Source organism: Sorex araneus, chromosome 4 (genome assembly GCF_027595985.1).
Source record: "Sorex araneus isolate mSorAra2 chromosome 4, mSorAra2.pri, whole genome shotgun sequence".
Taxonomy (NCBI): Eukaryota; Metazoa; Chordata; class Mammalia; order Eulipotyphla; family Soricidae; genus Sorex; species Sorex araneus.
Genome location: NC_073305.1, coordinates 42,940,240 through 42,966,982, shown reverse-complemented (window position 1 = coordinate 42,966,982; position 26,743 = coordinate 42,940,240). Strand labels below are relative to the sequence as shown.

The 26,743-nt window shown below is 42.9% G+C and overlaps 1 protein-coding gene across 1 annotated transcript; it reads left to right on the top strand.

Annotated features, from left to right (window-relative positions):
- LZTFL1 (leucine zipper transcription factor like 1) lies at positions 1–26,117 on the top strand. Its single transcript, XM_004614524.3, has 10 exons — positions 1–132; positions 7,643–7,767; positions 11,016–11,210; positions 12,982–13,042; positions 15,483–15,554; positions 16,448–16,513; positions 16,592–16,669; positions 19,859–20,035; positions 21,198–21,301; positions 24,002–26,117. The coding sequence occupies exons 1-10, from the start codon at positions 130–132 to the stop codon at positions 24,018–24,020; spliced, it is 900 nt and encodes a 299-aa protein (XP_004614581.2). The 5' UTR covers positions 1–129; the 3' UTR covers positions 24,021–26,117.
- Positions 26,118–26,743: the final 626 nt, after the last annotated feature.

Sequence of the window (26,743 nt, the reverse complement as noted above, 5' to 3'; positions counted from 1 at the left end):
CCGGAGGCTTCTAAACAATCTGCCCGCCCCCCCATCTTCTCGGCGCCCGCCACCCTCGGCCATCCGGGCCTTGCTGGGCTGCGCGTGGCCTGCCCCGCTGCTCCGGGCCTCTGATTCTCGCCCGCCGCCATGGTGAGTAGCCGCTGCCCTGCGCCGCCCTGCTCGGAGGAGAGAGCTGCGGATGGAGACGCGGGGAGAGAGTGGTCCAGGGCGATGCCTCGCCCCAGGGCGCTGCTAGGCCTCCCAGAGTAGGGCTCTGCGGGTGCGAGCGGCTCGTTTAATCCCGGCCCCAGCCCTTCCGGGACAGCCCTAGGTGAAGCCCTCTCCTGACAGCCTTGTCCGGCCACGTCTGCTCTTCCCGGCACCTGGGAAGGAGCGATGGAAGGAGCTGGCCTCCCGCAGAACGCGCGCACACGCCCAGGTGCACGGTGATGGATGTGTTGGAATCATTCCTCCACCCCGACGGACTCGCGCGCGCACACGCACGCACACACATGCGCACACACGCACACGCACGCACACACATACACGCATACATGCACGTACACACGCGCACAAACACGCACACACACATACACGCAATCGCACACAGGAACACAGTCGTGGATGTGCTAGAATCATTCCTCCGCCTCTATGGATGGACATGCGCACGTACACATGCATGTGCGTGTACACACGCACACACGCACATGTACAGTGATGGATGTGCTAGAATCATTCCTCTACCCCTAGGGACGGACGCATGCGCACACGCGTGCAAACATGCACACACACACACACACACGCATACACACGCGTACAGATGCACACGTACACACATCACATGAACACACGTGCCCACGCGCACACACACACACAAACACATACACACACGATTGAATCCAATTTTCAGATGGGACGATAGCTCAAAACGGCTGCCGAAGTATACCTCTGTCACCAGGATTCCTGCCTGTCTCACACTATGTTTCAAACGCCGTCTTACTGATGCGAGAGAGTGCAACTGAACAAAAGGCACCATTCCCTACCCTTATTGAGCTGAGAATCTGCCCACTCTTTTTCTTGGTTTTATTAAAATATCAAAAGCTATAAAAATGGTGGTGATGATGGTGGTGGTATCTCAAAGTTAACGGCTGAGACTTTGAGGCACAGTTACTTCATTAGTAAATTGCAGATAATAATTGAGACTATGGTTGCTAAAAATAAGGGATGAAAAATTACATATGAAGTAAATAGCGGCATGCCTGTTAGCGTATTAAGCATTCAATGTATAATAGGTTCTTTTGGATTGAGCTAATTTTTACCATTGCATTCACTTCCAATAATTCTGGAAATTGTCTCTCAATAGCTTTCATTTCCTTTCCCTTCCTAATATTTTGGGGGATGGAGGTGGTGCTCCCAAGCAATACTCATTCTTGGCCAAACTGGGGCTTCACTGCAGGTTCAGCAATACTGGTATCCAAGATTCCCCGGGCCACCCGTGGGACCTCCCGGGATGCACCTGAAAGATGCTGGAGAGCTACATGGTGCAGTGATCAAGCTGGCTGCAGGCAAGGCATGCACCCTAACTCCAATAATATCCAATTCTCCTTTCCTTCACTTTCTGGAACAATTTTGAAGCAGTAGCTTGGGGATGCTCTTGTTGGATTCTTGCTCTACTTTCGTAGCTCCTTTTTTATTCCTTAGAGACTATTTCTGCCGTAAATTCAAGCATTTTGATTTGCTGTTTATATATCTTCCCTTGTTTGAAAATAGTTTAGAAACTGATGATTACATCTGCCTCTTATTTAGCAGATGGTAAAACTGGTGTTGGTGAAGTTCAGTGACTTTTGGTGACAGTTGTGTAGTTAGACTTAAACTAGGTCTTTTAGTCCAGGACTTTGGCTACTTATATCCCACATTAGCCTATTCCTTTGTCTCTCTAATTTGACTCTCTGTGTGCAAATGGGGTTGCAAAGGTTTGTAAATGTTCCTACGTTGACAGTGTTTCTCTTATTAAGCTCAGGCTCCCATCAACTTTAGGGGAATTTTCTGCCTTTGTCTTAATGTTCATCATTTTCATTTTGGAAAATCCAAGTCCAGAAAAGGATTGAAACAACAGAGTTCAGCATGGGCTCGAGTTAGATTGCCTGGTTAGTACCTCTGCTCTACTACTTACTACTTCAGTACCTTTAAAAATTTCTTCTCTGTACCTCAGCTGTCTATCTGTAAAATAGGAAAGACAATTTCTCTTTCATAGGGCTGTATTGAGAATTAAAGCAGGTATTCTAGGACATTATAACCTCTTAGTCACTTTTTAGCTGTTATCATCACTGTTATTTCTAATGTTTGGTATTAATTCAGGGAGTTGATGAATAATCAATATAAACTAAAACATAAGAAAATTATTCCTTTCCATTCGTATTGTCTAGCCCTAAAATTTAATCTTTTTAAATTAAATTTTAATTTGATTACAAGTCTCACAATGGAGATGTTACTGGTGCCCACTCGAGCAAATCGATGAACAACGGAAGGACAGTGTGACAGTGGACAGTGTGATTAAAGCACCATGATTTACAAAGTTATTCTAGTTGAGTTTTAGACATACACTGTTCCAGCCCCAATACCTCCATCAGTGTTCCCAGGTTCCCTCCCCTACACTCAATCCCCAACACCAGCCTGCCATTTGACAGGAACCTTTCTGAGTTTGGTTGTCAAAATTTGGCTCTCATCATTTCAGTGGTGTTGACTCTGGTTGGGATATTTGGCTCTATCATTCTTTAACACCATCCATGTAACTGAATCCCATATATCCCTCCCCTTGTTTCTTCTTATCTCTCTCTTCTCCCCCTTGATCCCCTTCCACTTCCACACTATTTCTTTCCTTCTTCCTTTCCTGTAGGGCTATGGGTGATCTAGGCATCCCCCCTTAACCATTGCTTTCCCTCATCTAGTTATTCTAAATACCGCATATGAGTGATATCATCCCAAGTTTATCTTTCTTCTGGCTTACTTCATTTAATATGATATCCAGTTCCATCCATATTGCAGTTAATTACATGATTTCATCATTCCTTACAGCTGTGTAGTCTTCCAGTATGTTCTCCCATTCAGTTTTGCTGTCTTTCACTCATATTTCTTTCGTCATGCAGAAGCTCTTTAATTTTATGTCATTCCATTCCATGTTTTTCATTCTATAACCTTTGCCCATTGGCATCACATTGCTAATGACATCTTTGAGGTTCAGATCTTGAAGCAGTCTGCCTCAGTGTATTTTATAGATTCGATCTCACCTCAAGGTTCTTGATTCACTTTGAGTGACTTTTGTGTATGGTGTCAGATAGGGATCCAGCTTTAATTTCTGAACACAGCTATCCAGTTTTCCTTGCACCATTTGTTGAAGAGACTGTCTTTATTCATCTCTTGCTCTCAGCTCCTTTGTCAAATATTAGTTGGCCATAAATATAGGAATTTGTTCTTGGATATTCTATTTGAACCTATTGGTAAGAGTCTCTCCTTATTTCAGTACCACACTTTTGATCACTATGGCTTTATCATATTGTTTCAAATTAGGTAATGTGATGCCTCCTAGTTTCTTGTTTTTTGGTATGGTTTTTTCACTATGCAGGGTCTTTTATAATTCCACACAAACTTTATAATGGACTGTTCTAAGTCCTTTAAAAATGTTGTTTGAATTTGGATAGTGACTGCATTTAATCTATATAGTAGTTTAGGTAGGATGGTCATTTTAACAATGTTGATTCTTCCAATCCATGAGCATGGAATGTTTTCCACTTCCTAAGGTCTTCTCCAATTTCTTTCTTAAGTGTTTTGAAGTTTTCGTAGAATAGGTCTCTTACCTCTTCTCTTAAGTTGATTTCTAGGTACTTGATGGTTTTGGACACTATTTTAATTGGGATAGACTTATTGATTATTGTCTCCTCTGATTCATTATTTGTACATAGGAACACAACTCATTTTTGTGTATTGACTTTGTAACTGGCCACTTTGCTATATTGGTTTACTGTTTCTAGAAACTTTATTATGGACTCTTTAGGATTTTCAATGTATATCATCATGTCATATTCAAATGGAGGTTTAACCTCCTCTTTTCCAGTTTGGATCCCTTTTATTTCATTTTCTTTCCTAACTGCTGTTGCTCGGACTTCTAATACAATGTTAAAAAAAGAGGGGAGATGCTGGACATACTTGCCTTGTGCCTGATCTTAATGGGACTGCTCTAAGTTTTTCACTATTAAGAATAATTTGCCTATGGACTTTATATAGATGGCTGTTACTATCTTGAGGAAGTTTCCTTCTGTGTTGATAAATCTCTTCTATGTTGAGATATCCTATATGATGAGGATATTTATCATGCATGGATTTTGGATCTTGTCAAAAACTTTTCTAGGGGCGAGGTGGAGCTATACTGTCATTCGTGGTGGTGGAATATGTGCACTGGTGAAGGGATGGGTGTTCGAGCATTGTATAACTGAGACTTAAACCTGAAAACTTTGTAACTTTCCACATGGTGATTCAATAAAAAGAAAAAAGAAAAAAAAACTTTTCTAGGGATCTGTTCATTTCTTCAAGTTTCCCCAGCTTAACAGAGCAGAGTGGTTCATGGTAATCTCTCTTGATATCTTGGATTTCAGGGGGTTCTGTTGTAATTTCTCTCCTTTCATTTCTGATCCTATTTATTTGAATACTTTGTCCTTTTTTTTAATCTTGAAATTTTAATCTTAATTACCAGATTAATCAGTAAGATAGAGATATGAAATTTAAGGTAAGTGTATACCTCAGATATGTTGGTTTACATTGGTCATAATACCTCAACTGGTTGTTTTGAAACAGTTTGCCAGATAAATGACCCATTAGAAGCGTCTTGATAATTCCTTTTTTGGAGAGTGAGGTGGGAATATAGTGTTCAGGGCCCCTTAAGCACATAAGGGAGCCACATCCCTCCCCTAAGGGTAATTTTTTAACTACGAAAATGTAACCGCTTGATTTGTATAAATATTAAAAACTATGTGTAGGGAAAGTGCTAGAGATGTAATTCCATGATAGAGTGCATATTTGGCATGTATGAGGCCCTGCTTCCGAAATCTGCACTCAAAACCAGACCAAAGCAACCAAACCAAAGTTATTGGTGAGTAGGGTCAACTTGGTGAAGTAAACTGTTCATCTATAGTCTACAGTACATAGCTACAGTTCAACTTGTATTCTCAAAGGTAATATACATGTAATTAATAATAGACACTCTTAAGAGTATGGCATCAAGGAGAAGATAGAGACATGCAAAGGCCCTAGGGTCCAGAAGGAGATTACAAATGGGATTAAGACGACAGGTGGAACAATGCCCAAAAGGAGTGGAGGAAGGAGAGAAGGGGAGAGAGGAAGAGAGAGGGAGAGAGAGAGAGTGGACAAGAGGACGAGAGAGAGAGAGAGAGAGAGAGAGAGAGAGAGAGAGAGAGAGAGAGAGCACAAGTGGGTGGTAGGGGGTGATGGGAGGGAACCTGGGGACACTGGTGCTGGGAAATGTACACTGGTGGAGGGATGGGTGTTGGAATACTATATAGCTGAAATCCAGTCATAAACAGCTTTTTAAGGATATATCTCACAGTGATTCAGTTAAAAAGTTTTTTTTTAATTGTTCAGAAGATCAAAAGTAGTAAAGACAATGTAAAATATAATAACATTTTAATACTGATGTTGTACACTGTTTTAACATTTGAGGAGTAACTGCCTCTGACTTCAACTCAAGAAAACACCTTTTTGTTGCAAATGTAATCAGTTTTTGTAAAACACCTTTTTGTTGCTAATATAATCAGTTTTTGTAATGGCGTCAACAAATAAAGGGATGATATTTATTTTTTTAAAGGGGACAGTTAACTCTAATTCTGGATATTTAGCAAATAAAGCAAACATCTTCCTACCTTTAAAAAAAAAAAGAAAAAAGATGACAGGTGGATTTAGCAGCTGAAGAATGGAGCAGGTGAGGACCAGAGAGATAGGATAGCAGGTAAGATGCTTGCCTTGAACACAGCTGACTGGGTTCAATCCCCAGCACCCTGTATGGTCCCCTGAACCCCACCAAGAGTGAACTCTGAGTACAGCTAGGTGGGACCCCAAAGATGAAGCAAGTCAGTTGAGAGCTAAGTACCTGCCATGTCAGTTGGGTTTGTAATTAAGAGGTTGTCGGTAAGCATTACAGAAGCAAGTTGAGCAGTCTGTAGGTTTAAAAACTAGAAAATGAAGATTAGAAGAGCAGGAGGGAAATAGAAGAACATACTGGAAGCTAAAGGGAGTCTTGCATTTTGCTTTTATTTCATTTTTTAACATGTATTGAATCACCATGAGATACAAAGCTACTAAGTTATTCATGCTTGAGTTTCAGGCTTACAGTGTTCAAACACTGTCTCCTTCACCAGTGTCCACTTTTCTCCTTCAGTGTCCCCAGTTTCCCTCCCCCCCACATACCTTCCTCTGTGGGAGTTTTGCTTTTTTCTTGTAGCATGACTGATGCTTACCTAGGTGAGTGAGGTCCTGGCCCTTGTACACTTACGTTGGAAGGAAATTGAGACTATGAAGAGGAGGCAAAGATGTCTGGACGTGGAGACGCTGTGAACAGCTGTGGTGGGAGAATTGGGTAAAGGAGATCATGCCTAGTGGCCTGGTGTGGGTCTCCGTAGAGGAGAAGCTAGGGAGAAGCAAAGGAAGCTTGGAATTAGACCACAGCTCCCATTAGAGGGCTGTCTTAGATACTCCTTTTAGGGGGCGTTGGGGCATGGCATACCACACATAGTGGTGCTTGAGCTGTTCCTGGCTCTCTGCTCAGGAGTCACCCTTGGTGGTACTCATGAAACTATTGTGGTGTCAGGGATCAAACCCGGATTGGCCCTACGCAAGGCAGGCACCTTAGCTTAAGTCCTGTCTCCAACCCTATCCTATATATTCTTAGAGGTAATTCTGACTCATTTAGTCATTCCCAACATAGCTGCTTAATTTCACAATTTCAGTCTAGCTGTAAAATGAAGACTTCATCAATCTTTCATCTTTAGCCCATAACTGTTAAATCTCTCAACTAATTTAAAGTAGAAATCAATTAATGGCTGTTTCAGAAACAAATATATATTTTAAAGCTGATCCATGTATATTTTTTAAATGTACCAGGGTAAGACATGGGTAGGAAGCATTGCCTTGCATATGCGAGGCGTGATCCCTGAGCCACAAGTAATCTTCAAGCACAGCTGGGTGTGACCCAAACACCAAAATAACAACAAAACTAGTGGTTTAAGCATCATGCTTATTTTTCTCACATAACAGCCCCCTCACTGCTCATCTCAGGTGGCTGGACGGGGGACTGTGTCCCCACCCTGGACCATTGTTTCTGTCCGCTTGGTTCAGCCAAGCCACACCTCCTCCAGGCCTCAGGAGATGAGCTGTGTCAGAGGCATGCCCCGTCCTTGGGAATAGCCCACATATCTGGCTGCTCTTATCTGCTGCTTAGCAGGTGTGCCGAGACGTGACGTCCAGTTGGGCAGACAAGCCCAGGGAGTAGGGAATCTGATGGACACTTCACCACCATGGAGGATCTGACATAGTTTCATTGTTGGCTCTTTCCTCGCATCTTCAAGACTAACAAATTGCTCTCTCTCTCTTTCAGGCAGAGCTGGGCCTAAATGAGCACCATCAAAACGAAGTCATTAACTATATGCGTTTTGCTCGTTCAAAAAGAGGCTTGAGGCTCAAAACTGTAGATTCGTGCTTCCAGGACCTGAAGGAGAGCAGGTATGGAAGCTTTTTAAAAGAAGAGTGGGAACAGGGTTCCTTTCTGGTGGCCAGTATGGGCCTCTGTAAAGAGACTTTGATGACCTTTACTGGGATTGATTGTCGTGAGTATTAACTCACTGAGAGCAGCCACACTAAACCTGAGATATGTGACATTCAAGAAATTTGATTTTGATGGAAACTTCTACTATCAAACATGCACATATTATATGGGATTCCAAAGCTCCAGAAGGGCAGATGGAACATTGAAATACATGTGATTAATGATTGGCTCGCTGTATTAATTCCTCCAGAAACAGGGCCAGAGCAGATAGAGTGCTTATCTTGCACAGTGGCTGACCCAGGTTTAATCCTCAGCACCCCAGATGGTGCCCCAAACTCTGCCAGAAGTGATCCCTGAGCACAGAGCCAGGAGTAAGCCCTGGGCATCACTGGGGATAGCCCAGAAATAAAAATAAGTAAAACAACTCCAGAATTTTATGCACTAGTGACAGATCAAACATTGTGTGTCAATGCTCAGGGTGTCACGTGGTCGCTGAGCTCTGCTGGGTGAGGCTTTGATAGCTCCCAGCACCACTGGCCAAGTATTACTGGGGAGGGTCCTGGGACCTCACCTAGTTTTGGTGTTGTCCCCCTGTGAATATTTTTGAATCCAGAACCTTAGTTATTTTACTTATTAAATATTGGAATCATAAGACATGACACTAAGAAAACATCAGTGCAGTTTATATTGAAGAATTAGGAGAGGGTTAAAGAGCAGGAAACCATTAAAAAAACACTTGCTGACTAGTATGAAACTCTACATTGATTTGTGGCAGGAGATGATTAGTTTGTTTGCCCAATGATTGAGTTATTAAAGGACTAGAAAATGGACGTTTGATTTTAGCAGAGCTTTCCATACTTAGCTCCCCTTGGAAATATACCGTCTTTAAACAAAGCCTGCTTCCTCCCCTCCTCCCCCAAAGGCACCTGAAGCTACTATCCCCCGTGGTTCCATTGCCCCTTACAGGAAACAGTATCTGCTTGGGAAACACTGATCTAGAGCTGTGTTTCCAACCTTTTCCTACCATCATCCCCTGGCCTATCAATTTGCCCCCCAGTCTCATACCACAGCCCCCATTTACATGGTTTTCACCTGTGGCCCTCTTGGAATATCCTGGGGGCCCACCGAGGGCCCTGTGACCCCCTGATTGAGAAATGCTGGTCTGGTGGATAAATGGGGTGGCGGGGGGTGGGGGAGGAGCCAAAGAAAGAAAAGGACTGAATGATAATGAGACATCAGATTTTACTTGCAGATCAGACACTGGTGCATTAAATATGAAATAAGACATGAGAAGGGTCACGAGAGACAGCAGCCACAGACTTTGCTTGGTCACAGGGGCCGTTAGCTGTAGACTGTTATTTGTTTGATCCACTAATCTAATAATACGACTTCCTAAGCCCCCCAGCAGATATAAGCAGCCATTTCATTGTTAAATTGTTCAGGCACACGGGGCTGGAGTGATAGCACAGTAGGTAGGACATTTGCCTTGCACGCGGCCGACTCAGGTTCAATTCCCAGCATCCCATATGATCCCCCGAGCACTGCCAGGAGTAATTCCTGAGTGCAGAGCCAGGAGTAACCTCTGAGTATCGCCAGGTGTGACCCAAAAAGCAAAATAAATAAATAAATAAATAGTTTAAGGACAAGCCAGAGAAAGTAATTCATTACTTTATACATCCCAGTGCCTTAATTACTGTTTAAAATAATGAACTTGAGTTGCAAAAAACAAAAGATTCAATAAAATTTGATATGTTTTATAAAAAAACACAGAAATATCAGCACTTTATAAGGAATTTCATATGAAAACAGTTTGGTTTTTGTTTTTCTAGAGTGGTTAAATTCTATATCCATAAAGGACAAAAACTATTAAAATCAAGAATAGAGTAGGGGCTCGAGTGATAGCACAGCGGGTAAGGTGTTTGCCTTGCACCTGGCTGACCTGGGTTTGATTCCCAACATCCCATATGGTCCCCTGAGCACCGCCAGGAGTAATTCTTGAGAAGCCAGGAGTAACCCCTGTGTATTGCCAGGTGTGACGCAAAAAAAAAAAAAAAAAAAGAATAGAGTATAATTTTTCAAAGAGCTCGGTATAACTCTTCATTATGCTCTTTCAGAAGTGTAGAAGGAAAAAAATTGTGAGCTGTCCTGGGATGCTTTTCATGAGCTGATGCTCTGAGCTAAGGGACTTTTGAGGGTGGAGGCAGGGACAAAATTGTGGTTAAGGACAGTCAGGTATGCACAGAAGCAGTCTCAAGAACTCAGCTCCTGGGCCAGGGGTGAAGTCCAGCAGAGACCACTTGCTTTGAATGTGTGAGACTCTGAATTCCATTCCCTGCTCCACCCCAACACATGAAATTCAGTTATTCGGCATGTTGCTGCGGTCCTGAGAAATGATTACAGTGAGTCTTTCCCTGTGGGGACATAGTGTGTCACCCTCTGCACTCTGCACTTATGTTCCCTTCTGTAAAGCAGGAGATTAAGGAAAATGGTTCCAAAACATTTTGCCAACCCAAACATTCTCTCTGTGAGCATTTAAAAATAAATAAATAAAATTACTTAGGGTTATTTCCTCATTTTGGGAACCTTCAGAGTGCTAAGAGAACCAATAATGACCATTTATTTTCCCAGGGCACACCAACTTGTGTTTAAGCAGTTATTAAAATGGTAGAGAAGAGCTGGAGAAGTGGCACAGAGTTCAGGACTTGTCTTACACACAGCAAAATGCAGGCTTGATCCCTGGCATTGCATGTGGGCCCCTGAGCACCACCAAGGGTCACTCCTGTGCAGAACCAGGAGTATCCCCCGAGCATCACCACCTGTATCCCCTAAGCCAAAAAATTAAATTGAATTGTCTTTTAGTGATGAAAAAAAATAACAGAGAAATTGTATCTTCTGTGTGACATTTGGAACCACTAAGATGAATTATAGTGAAGAAGTAGATTTTGAAGCATGTTTCTGAGCACATGCCCTATATTAAAGGGTGCACACATTGTGAAGAATTGTTTAAATACGTATCAAAAATTGATCGAGCTTAAATTATTTTCAGCCTGTTTTGTAGGTCAAGAAGAGAGTTCCCAGACAAATTGTCACTGTTGCCCTTGAATACCTTTTAAGAGATGCCAGGAGTGTGGAGTGCCTGGTTTTGTTTCATTTGATCCAGGGCTCTGGCTGTTAATCCAGAGGGTTTGGACGGGCTGTTTTTCAGGCTGGTGGAGGAGACGTTCACCATCGACGAAGTGTCCGATGTCCTGAATGGGCTCCAGGCCGTGGTGCACAGCGAGGTGGAATCCGAGCTCATCAACACAGCCTACACCAACGTGTTACTCCTGAGGCAGCTTTTCTCCCAGGCCGAGAAGTGGTACCTTAAGCTGCAGACGGACATCTCTGAACTTGAAAACAGGTAGTAGAGTGTGTAGCTGCAGTTACTTCTGACAATAGAGGCCCCAGTGTGATCGTAAGCATTTGTGAACGTCCTGGTCTCTCTTGGGGCTGGTGCATGAGAAAAGGGGGACTGGACAGTGGCACATCATCTTTTTCCTTAGTGACCTCTCAGGTGCCACTCAGTGCTCCCTTCAAAATGCTATTTCCACTGCTTTTATAGATATTATAAGGGCTTCAAGATTTAGGGGATTGGTCCTCTGCTGCTGAGTCTTTCTATAGCTTTGTTATCATGATAACTAACTATAATAAGCCCAGAGATAGGTCAAGAGATAAAGATTAAGAGGTAGTTTTTTTTTTTTTTTTGAAGTAAATAGATTTTATTCAGAAGTTTCTGAGGGAGGGAGGAAGGGATAAGTGGAAAAGGAAAACCAGTAGGAGTAACGCACTCAAGAAAGAACGCGGGCTCCTCCAAAGATGGAGAGAGCTCTACACACACCCTAGCACTGGACACGAAAGCATGAAAGTACACATCTCAAGGGGGGAGATGCGGGCGACACATGTGCTCGGCCACATGGCACAAGCAGCACATGGGCTCAGGCAGCATATGCGCCAAGAGGTAGTTTTTAAAGAATTGATTCAAGTAGCATCAACTCAGACTAATAGTATTTGAGGTTTATTTCCAAGTAATTGCATATAAAAGTATTCCCTCCTGAGCCAGGGAGGTACAGGAGAGGAGATGCTGCCTTATTGCCTTACATGCAGCTGACTCCAGTGGCGTCCCTGGAACTGGTCCATCCTCCCCCGCCGCCCCCCAAGCTCTGCCAGGGATCACTCCTGTGCACAGAGCCAGGAATAGCCCCTGAGCACCACCGAGCATGGCCCCAAACACACACACACCACACACACACACACACACACACACACACACACACACACACGAAAAATTAAAATTAACCAAGTGTACTGTCTTCTGTCCTTAGATAGGAACTCTCAGAAGTGTGTAATTCGAACAATTCCGAGAACTCAGTAACTTTGAAAAGATGGTGAAATTGAAAGACCTGCCAGAAACTTTTTCAGCCTGACTGCGGCCCCCAGGGGCCGTTCTCTAAACACAGCTGTGGCTCAGCAGCTCCCCTGGAGTCAGTGCCGCACCGCCAGGTGGGCCCGGGAGGGGAGGTGACTGGATTTTGATGGCACTTGGAGATACTGACCTATTAAGGAACTCAGAAGAACAGTTAGCACTGGGGACTCTCTGCGCTCTCCTGTGGGAAACTCATTTACCTTCTCAGTGGAAGGGAATTACCAGGCGGTCGTCCCCAAACCATCTGTCTTTTGTTGAGACAGAGCAAGCTCTTTCTGAGTCGAAGTCATTACTCTTCCAATAGTCGTCACAAGCCAGCTCCGCTTTTCCAAGACTATCTAAATAAAACCCATTTGTCTTTCATGAACACTTACTCAGCTTCCCGTGTCTGTTATCTAACGGAGCAAACTCAGTAGGGCGCCTGAAAATACAGAGCTGCCAAATGTCCGGCACTGTATTAACGTTCTGGCATTTCATATCGGATCCCGGTTGATACAGTGTGCAAAAGCTGTGGGAAACTCAAACCTGTATGACTTGCGCTTTCAGTTTTTAGTGACTTAATGTGATTTTTGATGTGTTGAAATCCCATTCTCTTGCTTGTCTGTTTCTGTGGCATGTAAGAGCTTGGTACTGGTAATTTTACTCTCCTTATGTTTGAAAAGACTATTTGAAATGAACATTTTTCTCATGTTTGCTTTTTTTCTTCAAGAGAATTATTAGAACAAGTTGCAGAATTTGAAAAATCAGAATTTACATCTTCAAATAAAAAGGTAATTTTTAATCATTCTAATTCAATGTTTTAACGCCACCAATATTTAAAATCCTCAACTTATGCAGAACACTGAGTTTAAAGTGAGAATTCTCAAAATAAATAAATAAATAAATGAGTAAAGTGAGAACTCTCAATTAAGAAGCCTCTCAGATTTCTTAGGCAAAGATGAAAAATTTAGGAAGTAACTATAAACAACTGGCAGTTGTCTTTGACTTCTTCTCTTCTCCCTCTCTCCCTAGTCCTGTCCCTTCCTTCCTTTTTTTTCTCTTTCTCACATGCATGCACACACACAGAACCACTGCAGTCTATCTGAATCCCAACTGGAAACACACACACGCACACACCTGCAGTCCATTACACATACAATTCCTGCAGTCTTATCTGACTCCTGGCCATATGCACTAATGTACACAAACACACAAACACATACACACACACACACACACACACATCTGCAGTTCATCATACACACAATCCCTGCAGTCTATCTAAATCCCATCCGTACACTCACATGTACACACTCACACAAGAAACCTACATTCCCTCTGAATCCCAGCTATACATACTCAGAAACACACACGTGCGCACACACATGTGTACATAGACACACACATATACACACACACATACCTACCTGTTTTCTGCAGTCCATCATATACACAGTTCCTACAATGTATATGAATCCCAGCCACATACTCAGGTGTGTGCATACACACACCTACAAACCTGTATTCCCTTTGGATCCCAGCTGTATACACACACACACACACACACACACACACACACACACACACACCCCGCAACCCTGTGTCAGTGCATCTTGCTGTCATATTCTAACTGGGTGACCCCAAGCAGGTGACCTGAGGTGGCTGGGTTTTTTCTTCTTCATCTGTTCAGAGAAGACCATTGTAAATTTGTAATAGCTACTTATTTCTCTTTTTAAGTGATCCTCATTGTTTGCTGGGACCACTTGATGCTCCATTGAATAGATGCACTATAAGAAGTCCCTGGTGTTGGATAGTAAAATCCAACAGAAACGAACTTGTATACAGTTTCTTAGTTATCCTAAGGAATAGGACATATTTCTGGCTTAGAAATTTCTGAGCCAGAGGGCACATATTCTTTTGGTTTTAATACATAATGCTAAATTTCCAGCCAAGTTTTTATTCCTCCATAGTGTAATTGCCTAAATCTTCATCAATACCTCAGTTTTTCCAAGAGTGTAGAATTTACACACTCTGTGTTCCAAGTTGAAATTTGAAATTTTAGGACTAGATAGATACTAGGATCTCAGCCATATGCTCTGGCTTTGAGTGGTCTCTTTCCCCTCTTTTTTCCCTCTTTCCCCTCTGTATTATCTTTTTTATTTTTCTGATTTTGAAAAATAAATTTATATTTTATTTTCACACAACTTTTTATCTTTTTTAGGTAATATGCTTACTAATAGTATTAACATGTATCCTTTTGAAGTACAAAATTACTTAATCTTTATCACCACTAAAGTCTCCAAAGCCCTCCCGCTGTCTTCTTGTGATTCTAGTTTACACACACACTCTCTCTTTCTCTCTCTCTCTTTCTCTCTCTCTCTCGCTCTTGCTCTCTCTAGCTTGCTCTCACTCTCTCCCTCCCTCTCTGTCTTTCTCTTCTCTCTCTCTCTCTCTCTCTCTCTCGTCTGAGAATCTCAGCCTTGCAGTCAGAGGCCAAGGGTTTATCCTCATTTGCTGTTGTCTCTTCTCTTGTTTCTTCTTAAACCAGAGATGAGTGAGATCATCCAATATTAGAACCTTCCTTTTTTTTAAAAAAAAAGTCCATTGATTATCTTCCTCTTTTTCTTTCATAACTTTTCGATTAGATTTGAGGTTATTACAGTAATGTTAAAGTTCACAGTATTGATGTACAGAATTCCTATACCCCCTCCCCTGCCACTACCAGTGTGCCCCATCCTCCACCAGTGTCCCTGCATCCCCTCCAGGGTGACCTTCCCCCCAACCCCTCCCTCAACTAAATGGGGAATACTGTGCAATTATATATTTTGTTAGAGATAGGAAAAGATGGCTTTCCATTTTATTTTATTTTTTCCTGGGTCACACTTAGAGATGTGCTGAGGTTACTCTCAGTACAGTGCTCAGGTGACCTTGTAGTGCTAGGGGTTGAATCCAGGGCTCCTACCTGCAAAGCATTTGCTCCAGCCTTCTGAGCCACCTCCTCGACTGGCTTCCCTTTTTGTCTCTAACTTCCAGTGGACACCATGGGTCAGGTACTGTCTTGGACACTGGGATAAAGTAGAGAACCAGGCCATCACAAACCCCACCCCGTGGAACTGGCATCCCAGCAGATACGTTTACACAGTCTCTTCTCCGGAGACCGTGCAAGGTTCAGGGATTACCCGTGATTTATTCCGTGGTAACTTCACTATGGTTTTCTTTACTTCGTTTTAGCCCCTCGTAGACATTATGAAGCCAAAACTTGCGCCACTGAATGAGAGCGGAACCGCAGAACTCCTAAACAAGGTAACGGCACTGGTTTGGGAAAGGGCAAACATCTCTGTCCTCTCATTGGCTGCGCCGCTCCAAGGTGGAGAAAGCAAGTCCCGGAGGAGCGTTATTCTCTGTCACTTTACTAAGTGCTACCAGAAGAGGGCGCACTTCCCTTCCCCACAGCCCGCACAGCTTGGCACTGCCACGTTTCATGGGGAACTGAGCACAGGGACTTGTGAACAGTGTGATAGTAGTGGACATCTGACATTGATGGTCTATGAGAACAGTAAAGAGATTGTATTTTATTAAACTATTTGTAAATCATTAATATGCTACAGTGCTACATTAATTTTTTACAAATAGTTTAATAAAATACAATCTCTTTACTGTTCTTATATATGAATAAATATTTTTTACAGCTCTTCACACTATACTAGATATTTAGATCAAAAGGTCGCTTTCCTCCCCTAAAAAAAAAAAAAAACCATACCATGTCATTAAGAAGGAAGATACAAGCAAGATAGTCCTAACCTCTGGGTCACAGGTACCATGGGGGAACAGGAGACACAGCTCCATGTGGATGACAGGAATGAGAACAGGCTGTGAGAGCTACTGGACAGTGAATTGGCAGTAAGAAGAGGCGAGAGGGCCTGGCAGCCAAGACGGCTGGCCTGATCCCGACAAGACTGCTACCCCGAGACTAACGGAATTGTCAGGAGTAAGGTCACCTGAGGGGTGACTCTTGGGAGAGCTGTTTAAAAAAGATGTTTGACCTCCACTCAGGATCATGGCGGGAGCTTGGGCACAAGACAATGGAATGATGGAAAGTTGAGTTTAGCTGGATATTGAAAACAATAAGTGAAATGTAATTTTGACTGTGAGAAAGTGCTTTGATGAACAGTAAAAGTCTGAATTTCTTCACAAAGGAAATTTTAAGACTTGTGGAAGAGAATGAGAAATTGAAGTCAAGGCTGAGGAACACCGAAGTGCAGGTAATTGAGAAGTACTTTAACAAAATACTGAGTCTCTCACAGACTGAATACTGAGTGTTTGTTTTAACTTGTCTACAGGCTACAAACGCACTGGATGAGAAGTCGAAACTAGAAAGAACCCTACAGGATTTACAGCTTGACCAAGGAGATCAGAAGGTATAAGGTCATTTAGCTGTTTTACCCCCATTTTCTAATATTGTGAATTTAATGTTAAGTCACAGTTCATTATGCCCATCTCCGCTGGGTCCTCAGAGGAATGCCACTTTGTCCTGCATCAAGGCCTCCTTGTCCCAAGGGGCTGGACAGAAACCAGTGCCCTTCCCTCATCCATCCTCAGAAAGAGGGACACGATACACAGCTCCCATGCTTCACATGTTCTCAGAGCTACTGACTCGAATTTTTTTTTCAAGTCTTTCCCCCTTTCACGTTACCATTCCAATTGTAGTCGGGAGAAAGGAAATGAAGACATGAGTAGTTTTTAGTTCATTGGATTTGTCTTGTTCTTTGTGTTGGTTGTACAAAACATGTTACTTGCGGCCAGAGAGATAGTACAGGTGTTAAGGTACATGCTTTGCACACAGCTGACCTAATTCACCCCATGTGGTCCCCCGAGCACTGCGAGAAGTGACACCTGAGCACAGAGCCAGGAGTAGGCCCCAAGCACAAGTTGAGTGTGGCCTAAAAACAACAACCATCACCAAACTTATTCCTTAAGTTGCTTTAAGTGAGCATATACAAAGTGGAATGAATTTTTCTCGTCACAAACCTTCAAATCCATCTCTGAGTAGCGGTGCTTGTGTGGCACGTGAACCCCAGGCTGAGTTATGGAAGTTACCTCCTGAACAATTCTGTCTCCTCATCACCTCCCGCTGTGGTCCCATTCCCTGGTAGGGTTTCATGTCTGTAGAACCACTGAGTGAACTTTTGGTGTACAACTTGTTTTTCTAATGGTTTTAGTGTCATTGCAGATGCCCAGTAAACAGTCTCCAAATCTCCTTCATGAGACTTCCATTACATTTTTTTCGGTGAAAAAAAGAAAAGGGAAGAATGTGGTATTCCCTTGGTACTCATCACTTGACCAGCCTTGGGTTCAAACCAGCCTTTACTCTCTTCCTTTCTTCTTCCCCACCCCATATTTTCTAAACAAACATTCTCACACTGTATCGTTTAACTTGTAAGTGTTTAAGATAGAAGAATATTTCTTACATCGCTAAAAAGATTAAGGAAAATACAGTTTTCACATATTATATATCAATCACCATAGATTCATAACACAATTAAAATACTCCTTAATCTTTATAAAAGCCTTTTTTACTTTGGTCCAAGTGTACTTCAAGAATTGTACCCTATTCAGCAGGAAGCAGCCAGGTTTTAGTTGAGGCTCCAACTTCCATAGACATGGAAGGAAGACTGACTGTGGGGATTGAAACCAGCCGAAAGAGATTAGGGGCTGAATTCAGTATAAGAAACCTGAAGATTTGTCTAGGCAAGAACTTTAGTCATAGCTTAAAGGTACAGACAGTGGTTCTCAGCTTATTCTTGCCCCTTCCTTTGTTTAGGCTTGTAGATAAGATGATGTGTGTCTTAGGGGACCAGTCCACAGAGAATTTATTGATTCCTTTGGCACCCACTGCCTGCAACCCCTTGGTAAGAACATGCTTCTTTAGAAAAACCTCTTCTTGTTACCAGGTAGAACAGATGGTTACTTTGAAGATGCAAGTCTGCTGTCTTCCAACACACCATATCTTTGCCAATAAGCCTCTTTCTTAACCTTTAAAAAAAGAAGAAAAAAAATAGAGCCAGACTAGATAGTATCAACAAGTAGGTTTGCTGATCTGGGTTCAATCCCCAGAATCCCATATGGTCCTCCGAGCCCGCCAGGAGTGATCCCTGAGTGTGGAGCTAGTAGTAACTCCAGCACTGCCAGGTGTAGCTCCAAAACAAAAAATCTTTTAAAGAAAAAATTTGACAAAAGCAAAATGTCTGCATGGCTTCACTAATTACAATGAAAGACCAGATTTCAGGGCCGGGGAAGAGAGCTTGAAGACTTGAGTCTCATCCTTATCACTGCAGGGTCCTGCAGGCTCTGCTAGCTGTGACCCTGAAGACCCCTTGAGTCCGAGGAAGCCCACCGACGGCCCAGGAGCCCCCGGAACCACTGGTTCAGAACAGCAGCTCATCACTGGCCAGAACACTGGACCATTTGGCCCAGCTGGCAGAGTATCCCCATGAAAGAGCATGAGGCGCCCTGAGCATCGCTGGGGACGCCTTCCCCAGAAAGACAGGATTCCAGAAATGAGGAAGGATTTTTCCTTTTGTCCGTAGTCACCTTCATGTTTAACAATTACAGCCATTTTTCTGTTTTTTTCTTTGTTGGTTTGTGGGGTTACAGCCAGTAATGTTCAGGAGCTGTTCCCTGCGGGGCACTCAGGAGTCACCCTGGTAGTGCTGGGGAACCATGAGCGGTGCCTGAGATCAAACCCAGACCTCCTGCGTGCAAAGCATGTGCTTAATCCCTTAAGCTATCTATCTCTCCTGCCGCACTCGTTTTCTTATCTATACAACCGCTTTCCTATTAGAAATGTTATCGGGTAAAAACCAAGATAATACGAGGACAAAGTGTACAAATATGTATAGCCCCATTAACTTAAAATAATAATAATAACCTTAAAACTTCTGGTTTTCAGGGCTGGAGTGATAGTACAGCATGAGTAGGGCATTTGCCTTGCCTGCAGCCGACCTGGGTTCAATTCCCAGCATCCCATATGGTCCCCTGAGCACCGCCAGGAGTCATTCCTGAGTGCAGAGCCAGGAATAACCCCTGTGTACTGCTGGGTGTGACCCAAAAAGCAAAAATAAATAAATAAAACTTACAGCTTTTAATTTAGAAAACCATATAATCAGGAAGTAGTAGACACATAATGTTTCATGATAAATAATGACTAAAACATATATCTTTCAAATATTTGTTATAAATTGCACTGTCTTATTCTTTACACCTTTGGCACTCAGAATTCTCCACCGGGATCTTTTTTTAACTTTCCAAACAAAATCTATTTGCCAATTTTAGGAGCTCATCTCTCACTCCTGTCCCTCTTGGGAATTCCTGCAGTTCATATTACATATTTGGGGACAGGTGGCCACACAGTGCTCCCTGCACTGAGGGCTGAGGGCAGCTGTGCCTGCCAGCAGCCTGGCCGGACTGGAACTCCAGAGTGCTGGTGAGGGCACCGAAATGCACCCACAAGAGGAAGCATTTGTTTTCAGTTCTTCGGATCTGGAAACTGCCATCCCCAGATGGTTTTTACTTAGAGTCTTAGAGTGTATACTGGTTATTCTTCCTAGGATCTCGGGAAGGCCCCAGACCTGAGTGACTTAGAAAACACGGTTGCTGCTCTCAAGAGTGAGTTCCAGAAGACACTTCAGGACAAGGTGGAAAACCAGAAGTCTCTGGAGGAGAATTTGGCCACCGCCAAGCATGACCTCCTCCGGGTTCAGGAGCAGCTGAGCCTGGCTGAGAAGGTCAGACCCGTCGGCTCACATGCCAATACGTGATCAGCACAGGACGCAGAACCCGTGAAACAAAGGGGACCCTGGGACAGCTTCGGCTTCTCCTTCTTTTCTCCCGAGAGTGAGCCAGCAGTGTCTCTGTAGACGGCTCTTCTCTGGGCACTGGGATTTGTCCGCCTCTGGTACCAAAGTATCTATTGATAGCTTCCCTTCCTGTGGCGTGGCAGCGTACTTCTCCCTGGACTGCCACCTGCTCTTCTTGCTGTCTCCCCTTCAGCCTGGCAAAGGGCCGGGTGACCGTATTATTATATTTTTAGAACAATTACTTGCCATATGAAATGTGTCAAGAACTTGATTCTTTGCCCGAGTGCTTCTACTCCTTCGGACAGGGACACTAGTGCGGGGCTGCTTAGAGGACTAGCGCACGGGTCCTACCTGCGGAGGCCCAGGTCTGATCTGGGGGCGAACCTGAGCGCGGCTGGGAGCAGTCCCTACCAGGAGCAACACGGGTGCTACTCTGAGATTCCGAAACCTATTGTGCTTATTTTACCCGAAAATGTGTTTGCTATTGCAAATTCCCATGTCTAAGGCAGAGTATGTTTGAGTTATTTGCTAACATTGTACTTGGGCGAAGTGTTACGGTTTTATTGACATGCAACTGGAGAGAATGTCTTTGGGGGGGGTCCCCAGGAGCCGTGTGCACAACCAGCAGTGCTTAGGGCTGACTCCTGACTCTCTGCTCAGGAATCATTCCTGGAGGGACTGATGGGGTGCTGGGGGATCTAACCTAGGTAGCTGCTTGCGAGGCAAGCACCTTACCCGCTGTACTATCTCTTTGGCCCAAGAATGTAATTCTAAAGTTTGGTTAGGGTAGCCTTCATTTCATAAATTTTAAAAATCAGAAAATAGACCAGGGAGGTAGCTCCAAGGGCTAAAGTGCATGCTGGAGGCTTGAGCACCCCAGCACCCAGCCTGGGAGTGTTCCCCAAGCACCGCCCAGCGGGTTCCCCCCCTTCTCCCCTGCGCCCCGTCCCTCTATCAAACAAAATAAAACAGAAATGAGAAAGTAACATAAGCGAAATATCGGAGCCATAAAAACATACATTTCCATCAGATTTGTTATCTTTTAGCTATTTCTTAGTGACAGGATAACTTTTTTTTTTTCACTATGCAGGAATTAGAGAAGAAATTCCAGCAAACAGCAGCTTATCGAAACATGAAAGAGATTCTCACCAAGAAGAATGACCAAATCAAAGACCTGAGGAAAAGACTGGCCAAGTAAGCCTGCTGACGCCGCGGCCCCCGCCCCGCGGGGCGCTGTTTGTTTCTCCTCGGCTCGGACCATGTGTGCAGAGAGGTGGGGGGTGGGGTTGCTCAATCACGCCGCCCGCGTCCAAGACGAGCAAGGAGAACTGGCTCGGGGCTTCCTTGGGCGCTTCCACGCGGCCCACACTGACCCAGTCCCGCACGGCTCCCACGGGCGCTCTGGGCAGAGGAGGGGAGCGGGAAAGCTCCCCAGGGGCTCGGGCTGCCCCTCATGTCGCCGCTGTCTCCCGCGGGACAGCTCAGACCCAGTGAGACCACGCGGTGGGCTGTCCTGGGCTGGAGCCGTCTCCTTCACCCAGTGTCTCTGACAGCCCCCGGGAAGTCGAGGTCCCTGTCCAATCAGAACTCACCGCACGCAGGGCGTCCTTGAGACCAGAGCCACCCCATCTTGGCAGGCCGGGCCTCCTGGGGCCCATGCAGCCCTTACACACAGCCCCACAGCAGCGTTTCTCTCCCTGCTGGGTTCTGCCTGGAAACTCGGCTGTTGCCAATCAGAGATCCAGGAGAACAGACCAAGCAAATGAATCCAAAATCAGATTTGTCCTCAGAGAACTTGTTACTCCTGTGCAGTGCTCATGGGACAATTCCTGGACTTCTGTACTGAACTGCCATAGATCTAAATGCTGCAAGAGCCCTGGGTTTGGAGGTGTCCTCGCAGTACCTGGTCCGTTCTCCCCCGAGCTGGCTTCTGTCAGAGCAGTGGCTTCTTTACATTGTATTGAGTCACCATGAATTACAGAGTTACAAAGTTCATTCATGATTAAGTCTCAGGCATGCAGCATTCCAACTCCAATCCCTCCACCTGCCTTCACTTCCCTCCCCCAGCTTCCATCAGTTTCCCATCCTGCCTCTATCACAGGCATCATTTCCTTTTTCTTTTTCCCCCTTCTAGGCACTGTGGCTTACACTAGTGTTACCGATCGTGTATCACGCATGGCACAACCTCCTTTCAGCACCTAGTCCTGGCCCAGAGTGACCACTTCCCTCTATCTTTGTCATGATGGTCCCTTCCCTGGATCTGTTCCCCTCTTCCTACTCAGGACCAGTTCTGCTCTTCACTCCCATTGCCTTCAGCATTATTCTCCTACTAGCCCGCATAAGACTGAGGTGTCAGTCCCTCTCCCTCTGACACATTTCGTTCAGCATGATACTCTTTAGTTTCATCCACGTATCAACAAGTTGCACGACTTCATCTCTCCTTACAGCCAAGTAATATTGCATTGTGTATATGCACCACAGCTTTTTAAAAAATTTTTTATTAGTGAACCACCGTGAGGTACAGTTACAGACTTACAGACTTTTGTGCTTGCATTTCAGTCATACAATGGTCGAGTACCCATCCCTCCACCAGTGCCCATTCTCCACCAACAATGGTCCCAGCATCCCTCCCACCACCCCCACCCCTTCCCCTCCAGCCCACCCCATCTCTGTGGCAGGACATTCCCTTTTGCTCTCTCTCTCCTTTTGGGTGTTGTGGTTTTCAATAGAGGTCATCATGTTCAGTCTATAGCACCTTTTACTTGCTGGTCCCTTCTCTATCTGAGCTGCATTTTCCCCAGCATTCGAAGCCAGCTTCTAAGCTGTGGAGTAATCCTCCTGGTCCTTATCTCTACTATTCTTGGGTGTTAGTCTCCCATTCTGTTACATTATATAACACAGATGACTGCACTCTTTCTATGTCTGTCCCTCTCTTTCTGACTCATTTCACTTAACATACTTTCCATGTTGATGCACCTATATGCAAGTTTCATGACTTCATCTTTTCTAACAGCTGCATAGTATTCCATGTGTAGATGTACCAAAATTTCTTTAGCCAGTCATCTGTTCTCGGGCACTCAGGTTTTTTCCAGATTCTAGCTATTGTAAACAGTGCTGCAATGAACATATAAGTGCAGATGTCATTTCTACTGTACTTTTTTGCATCTCCGGGGTATATTCCCAGAAGTGCACCATAGCTTTTTTATCCAGCCATCTGTGCTTTGACACTTGGGTTGTTTCCAGATTTGGGCTATTGTATATAGTGCTGCAATGAATATATGCTCTATGTCACTAGGAGTGCAGATGGCTTTTCCATATTGTGTTTTGGGGCCCTTGGGGCATATTGCCAGGAGTGGAAATATTGGATTTCGTGGAAGCTCAATTCCTAGTTTTCTGAGGAATATCCACATTGTCTCCCCAAAAAGACTGGACTATTTGACATTCCCACTAGCAGTAAATGAAGGACATTTTTCTCCACATGCTTGCCAACGCTGGTTGTTCTTTGTGATGTGGGCCAGTCTCTGTGGTGAGGTGGTAGCTGTTGTTGTTTCAATTTGCATTTCCTTGATGATGAGCGATATAGAGCTTCTTTTCATGTGCCTTTTGACCATTTGTGTTTCTTCTTTGAGGAAATTTCTATTTATCTCTTCTCCCCATATATTGATTGGGTTGGATTTTTTTCTTGTAGATTTCTAACAGTACTTTTTATACCTTGGATATTAACCCTTTATCTAATGGGACTATATCAAATTAAGAGCAATGATTTTTAGTGGAAAATGTAGTTCTGCTGGGTTTTGTTGCTACTGATATTTCGGATAAGTTCATTTAGTAGCACCAACAAAAAAAGCATCATGACATTATGCTCTGAGTTTAACTGACTATAACTCTTTCCAGATACGAATCTGAAGATTAAAAACAAAATGAATTCATCTGGAAGCTGCCACACATGAAAATACAAGCTGCTTCTCACCTCAGGCATGTATTTTGAAGCAGTTTGTTATATTTTTCTCTCTTTATTTTTCTAATATTTAGACTTTCCTTCTAATATTTGGATATAGAGTTCCTATTTTCATTTGTCTAATTGAGAAGAGCTAGAATTCACTGATTCTGGCCAGTCCAAAACTCCTTTCTGCTCAGTGCTCCAGAGTCTTAGTTCAAATATCAGAACCATTTTTTTCCATGAAGAAGAGATTTTTAGAGTGGGAGGTAGTCTTTTGAATTAGTATATAAAAGGTACCATACTAATGTTGAAAGTTAGCATTGTCTATTCTTATGCATTCCCCAGTGTAAATGTCTAGTTATTAAAAACAGTTATTACAAATAAATCTTATTTTTAGAAACAAAATCTAAGTAATTTTCTGTTTGATCATTTAAATATTAACTCATTGAAAATGTGAATGCAATCTATTTTGGCAAAATTTTTACCAATTAACAGTGAACAAGAGGATTCGCTTACCTTGCTCACTCAGTGTCTAAGTTTTGTGTTTATCGGAGGAGGTGCAGTCATTTTTTTGCACCATAACTATGAGTCTGTATAATTGACGGAGAAGTCAGAGTCATCCTGTACTACTATCATTGAAGAGATATCTAGACTTAGAATAAATGTAATCTCTATACTTTTAAATTACATATTAAATAAGAACACTATTATAAAGGACATAAGATCAGTTATCAGATCTCAGATTCAGTTGTTGATTCTAATTTTTTATGTAAACCTATAGGAAATGCATTTTTATTATTTCCAGTTGTCCTTTTTTTTTTTTTGAGTGACTTTTGGATTAGAAATTAGGAATCTTTTTAGCAGTTGTGTGGTGCACCAATATAGTATGTGTATGAACAAAATATAATCCATAAATCAGTAATTCCTCAGAAGCAAAATGCATACTTGTTTGCATAATTTTATATATAACATCCTTTCTGTTATTTACAGAGTAATTATTCTCATTTCCCAGACCAGTGTCACACCCTAAATGAATGCCATTTACTAAGACAGGTCTTTCCACTTTCACAAGTGAAGATTTTTTTCCTAGAGGACAGCTTTTTGATCAGAGGGTGAGGCTTGTTGTTATTTTTACTCAAGCTTTTAGTGTTAGCCTTGAATTTATTTTTCTAAGACTTCATGTTAAAACGATTGATTGATAAAGGGAAAGATAATTCCCCCCCACAGGACACAGATATCTTTAAAAGAATGACGAATCGGAGAAGGTAGGGATAGATTTAGTCTGCTGGTACAATCTATGAAATCTCTTTAAGTGCCATTCCCTTAGCCAGGCCACTCATCAGTGTCCATGACTCACTTTAACTGAGACCTCCAGTTTCATGCCCTCATTCTTTATCCCAAATGTAATGCTGTTTCCAAATATATTCCATTTTTTATGGACCAATATATAGGATATTTTATATAGTTCAGAAACTGAACTTTAGATTAAATGGCTAGAGCCCGTAGAAACCGTTATTTCTTCCCTGCACCTCTGTTAGTCTGATACCTGTGAGGAAGGAAGGTGTGTTGGGAAACGTGTGTCACTTGGTGGACTTTCAGCTTGGGTTTTGGGTCGCACTTTAGAATATTCTGTAAAATGTGTACCACTTCAACAGTACACTCAAAAGTATTCCTGAAGCTTTAAAACCAAACCATGCCATCATTCAGATTAAACAGGTGTGATAGTCTTTGACAAGTCAGCAGGATTTCTTTTACTTGTAAACTCGGGGCTCTGGTTTTATCACAGTTTTGTTTAATTCATGTCTTCATGCAGTCTTAAAATTTTTATTGAAGTGTTTCTTAGTTTCAAGATCATTGAACTAAGGAACTCTTTTTCAGTCTATATTTGTTGGATTTCCAAGAACATTGGTTATAGCATGAGTTGAACTTCAAGTATTTCTAGTGTGAATGGCCAGTGTGAGCATTGGTAACTATTGTAATATGTTTTGGTTTAATTACAAATCCAGCTACCTACTAAATTATGACTTGGGCCTTTCATGGACAGAAATAAAATGTAAAAGTTTTATGTTATTGTCTTCTGTTCAACATACTTATTTTTTCTTGTTATGTATGACATTTTGAGTCTGTTTTACATGTTTAATAGTTATTTGCATGTGTCTTATGTAATTCTTTCTAAGGAATATATTGAAATGAAAATATATTGCTCTATATAGACTTTGTAATTCTATTATTGATCCCTTTGCTGTCTGTTACCTTCATTCTGATGACCTGAGTCTGTAGAAATGTTTACATTTTTAAATGTCTGGTGCTTTACATATATATATATATATATACACATATCTAATTGTAAAAATTTGGCGTTAATGATTTCTTTCTGCTTAAGTGTAAGTTGCTTATATACTAAAGCTTTCCATTTGACATGCAAGACATGATTTGTCTCATATAAGTCCTTCAAAATAAAAGCTATCTCAGCAAAAAAGGTAAACAAGAAGTAATTAGATGAAACAATTTTTAATACCACTTAGAAGAAAATTTTTACTATTTCAGTACGATGCTTTCAGAAAGGCAGTCACCTCTACCTTGGCAAGAAGAGAGGTAGGATGGGGACAATGGGCTGCTGTTGAAGCAGGGAAGGTGCATGCAAGGCAAGCGCCCCACCCACTGTACCATTGCTCTGGTCCCCATCCCTCTTTCTA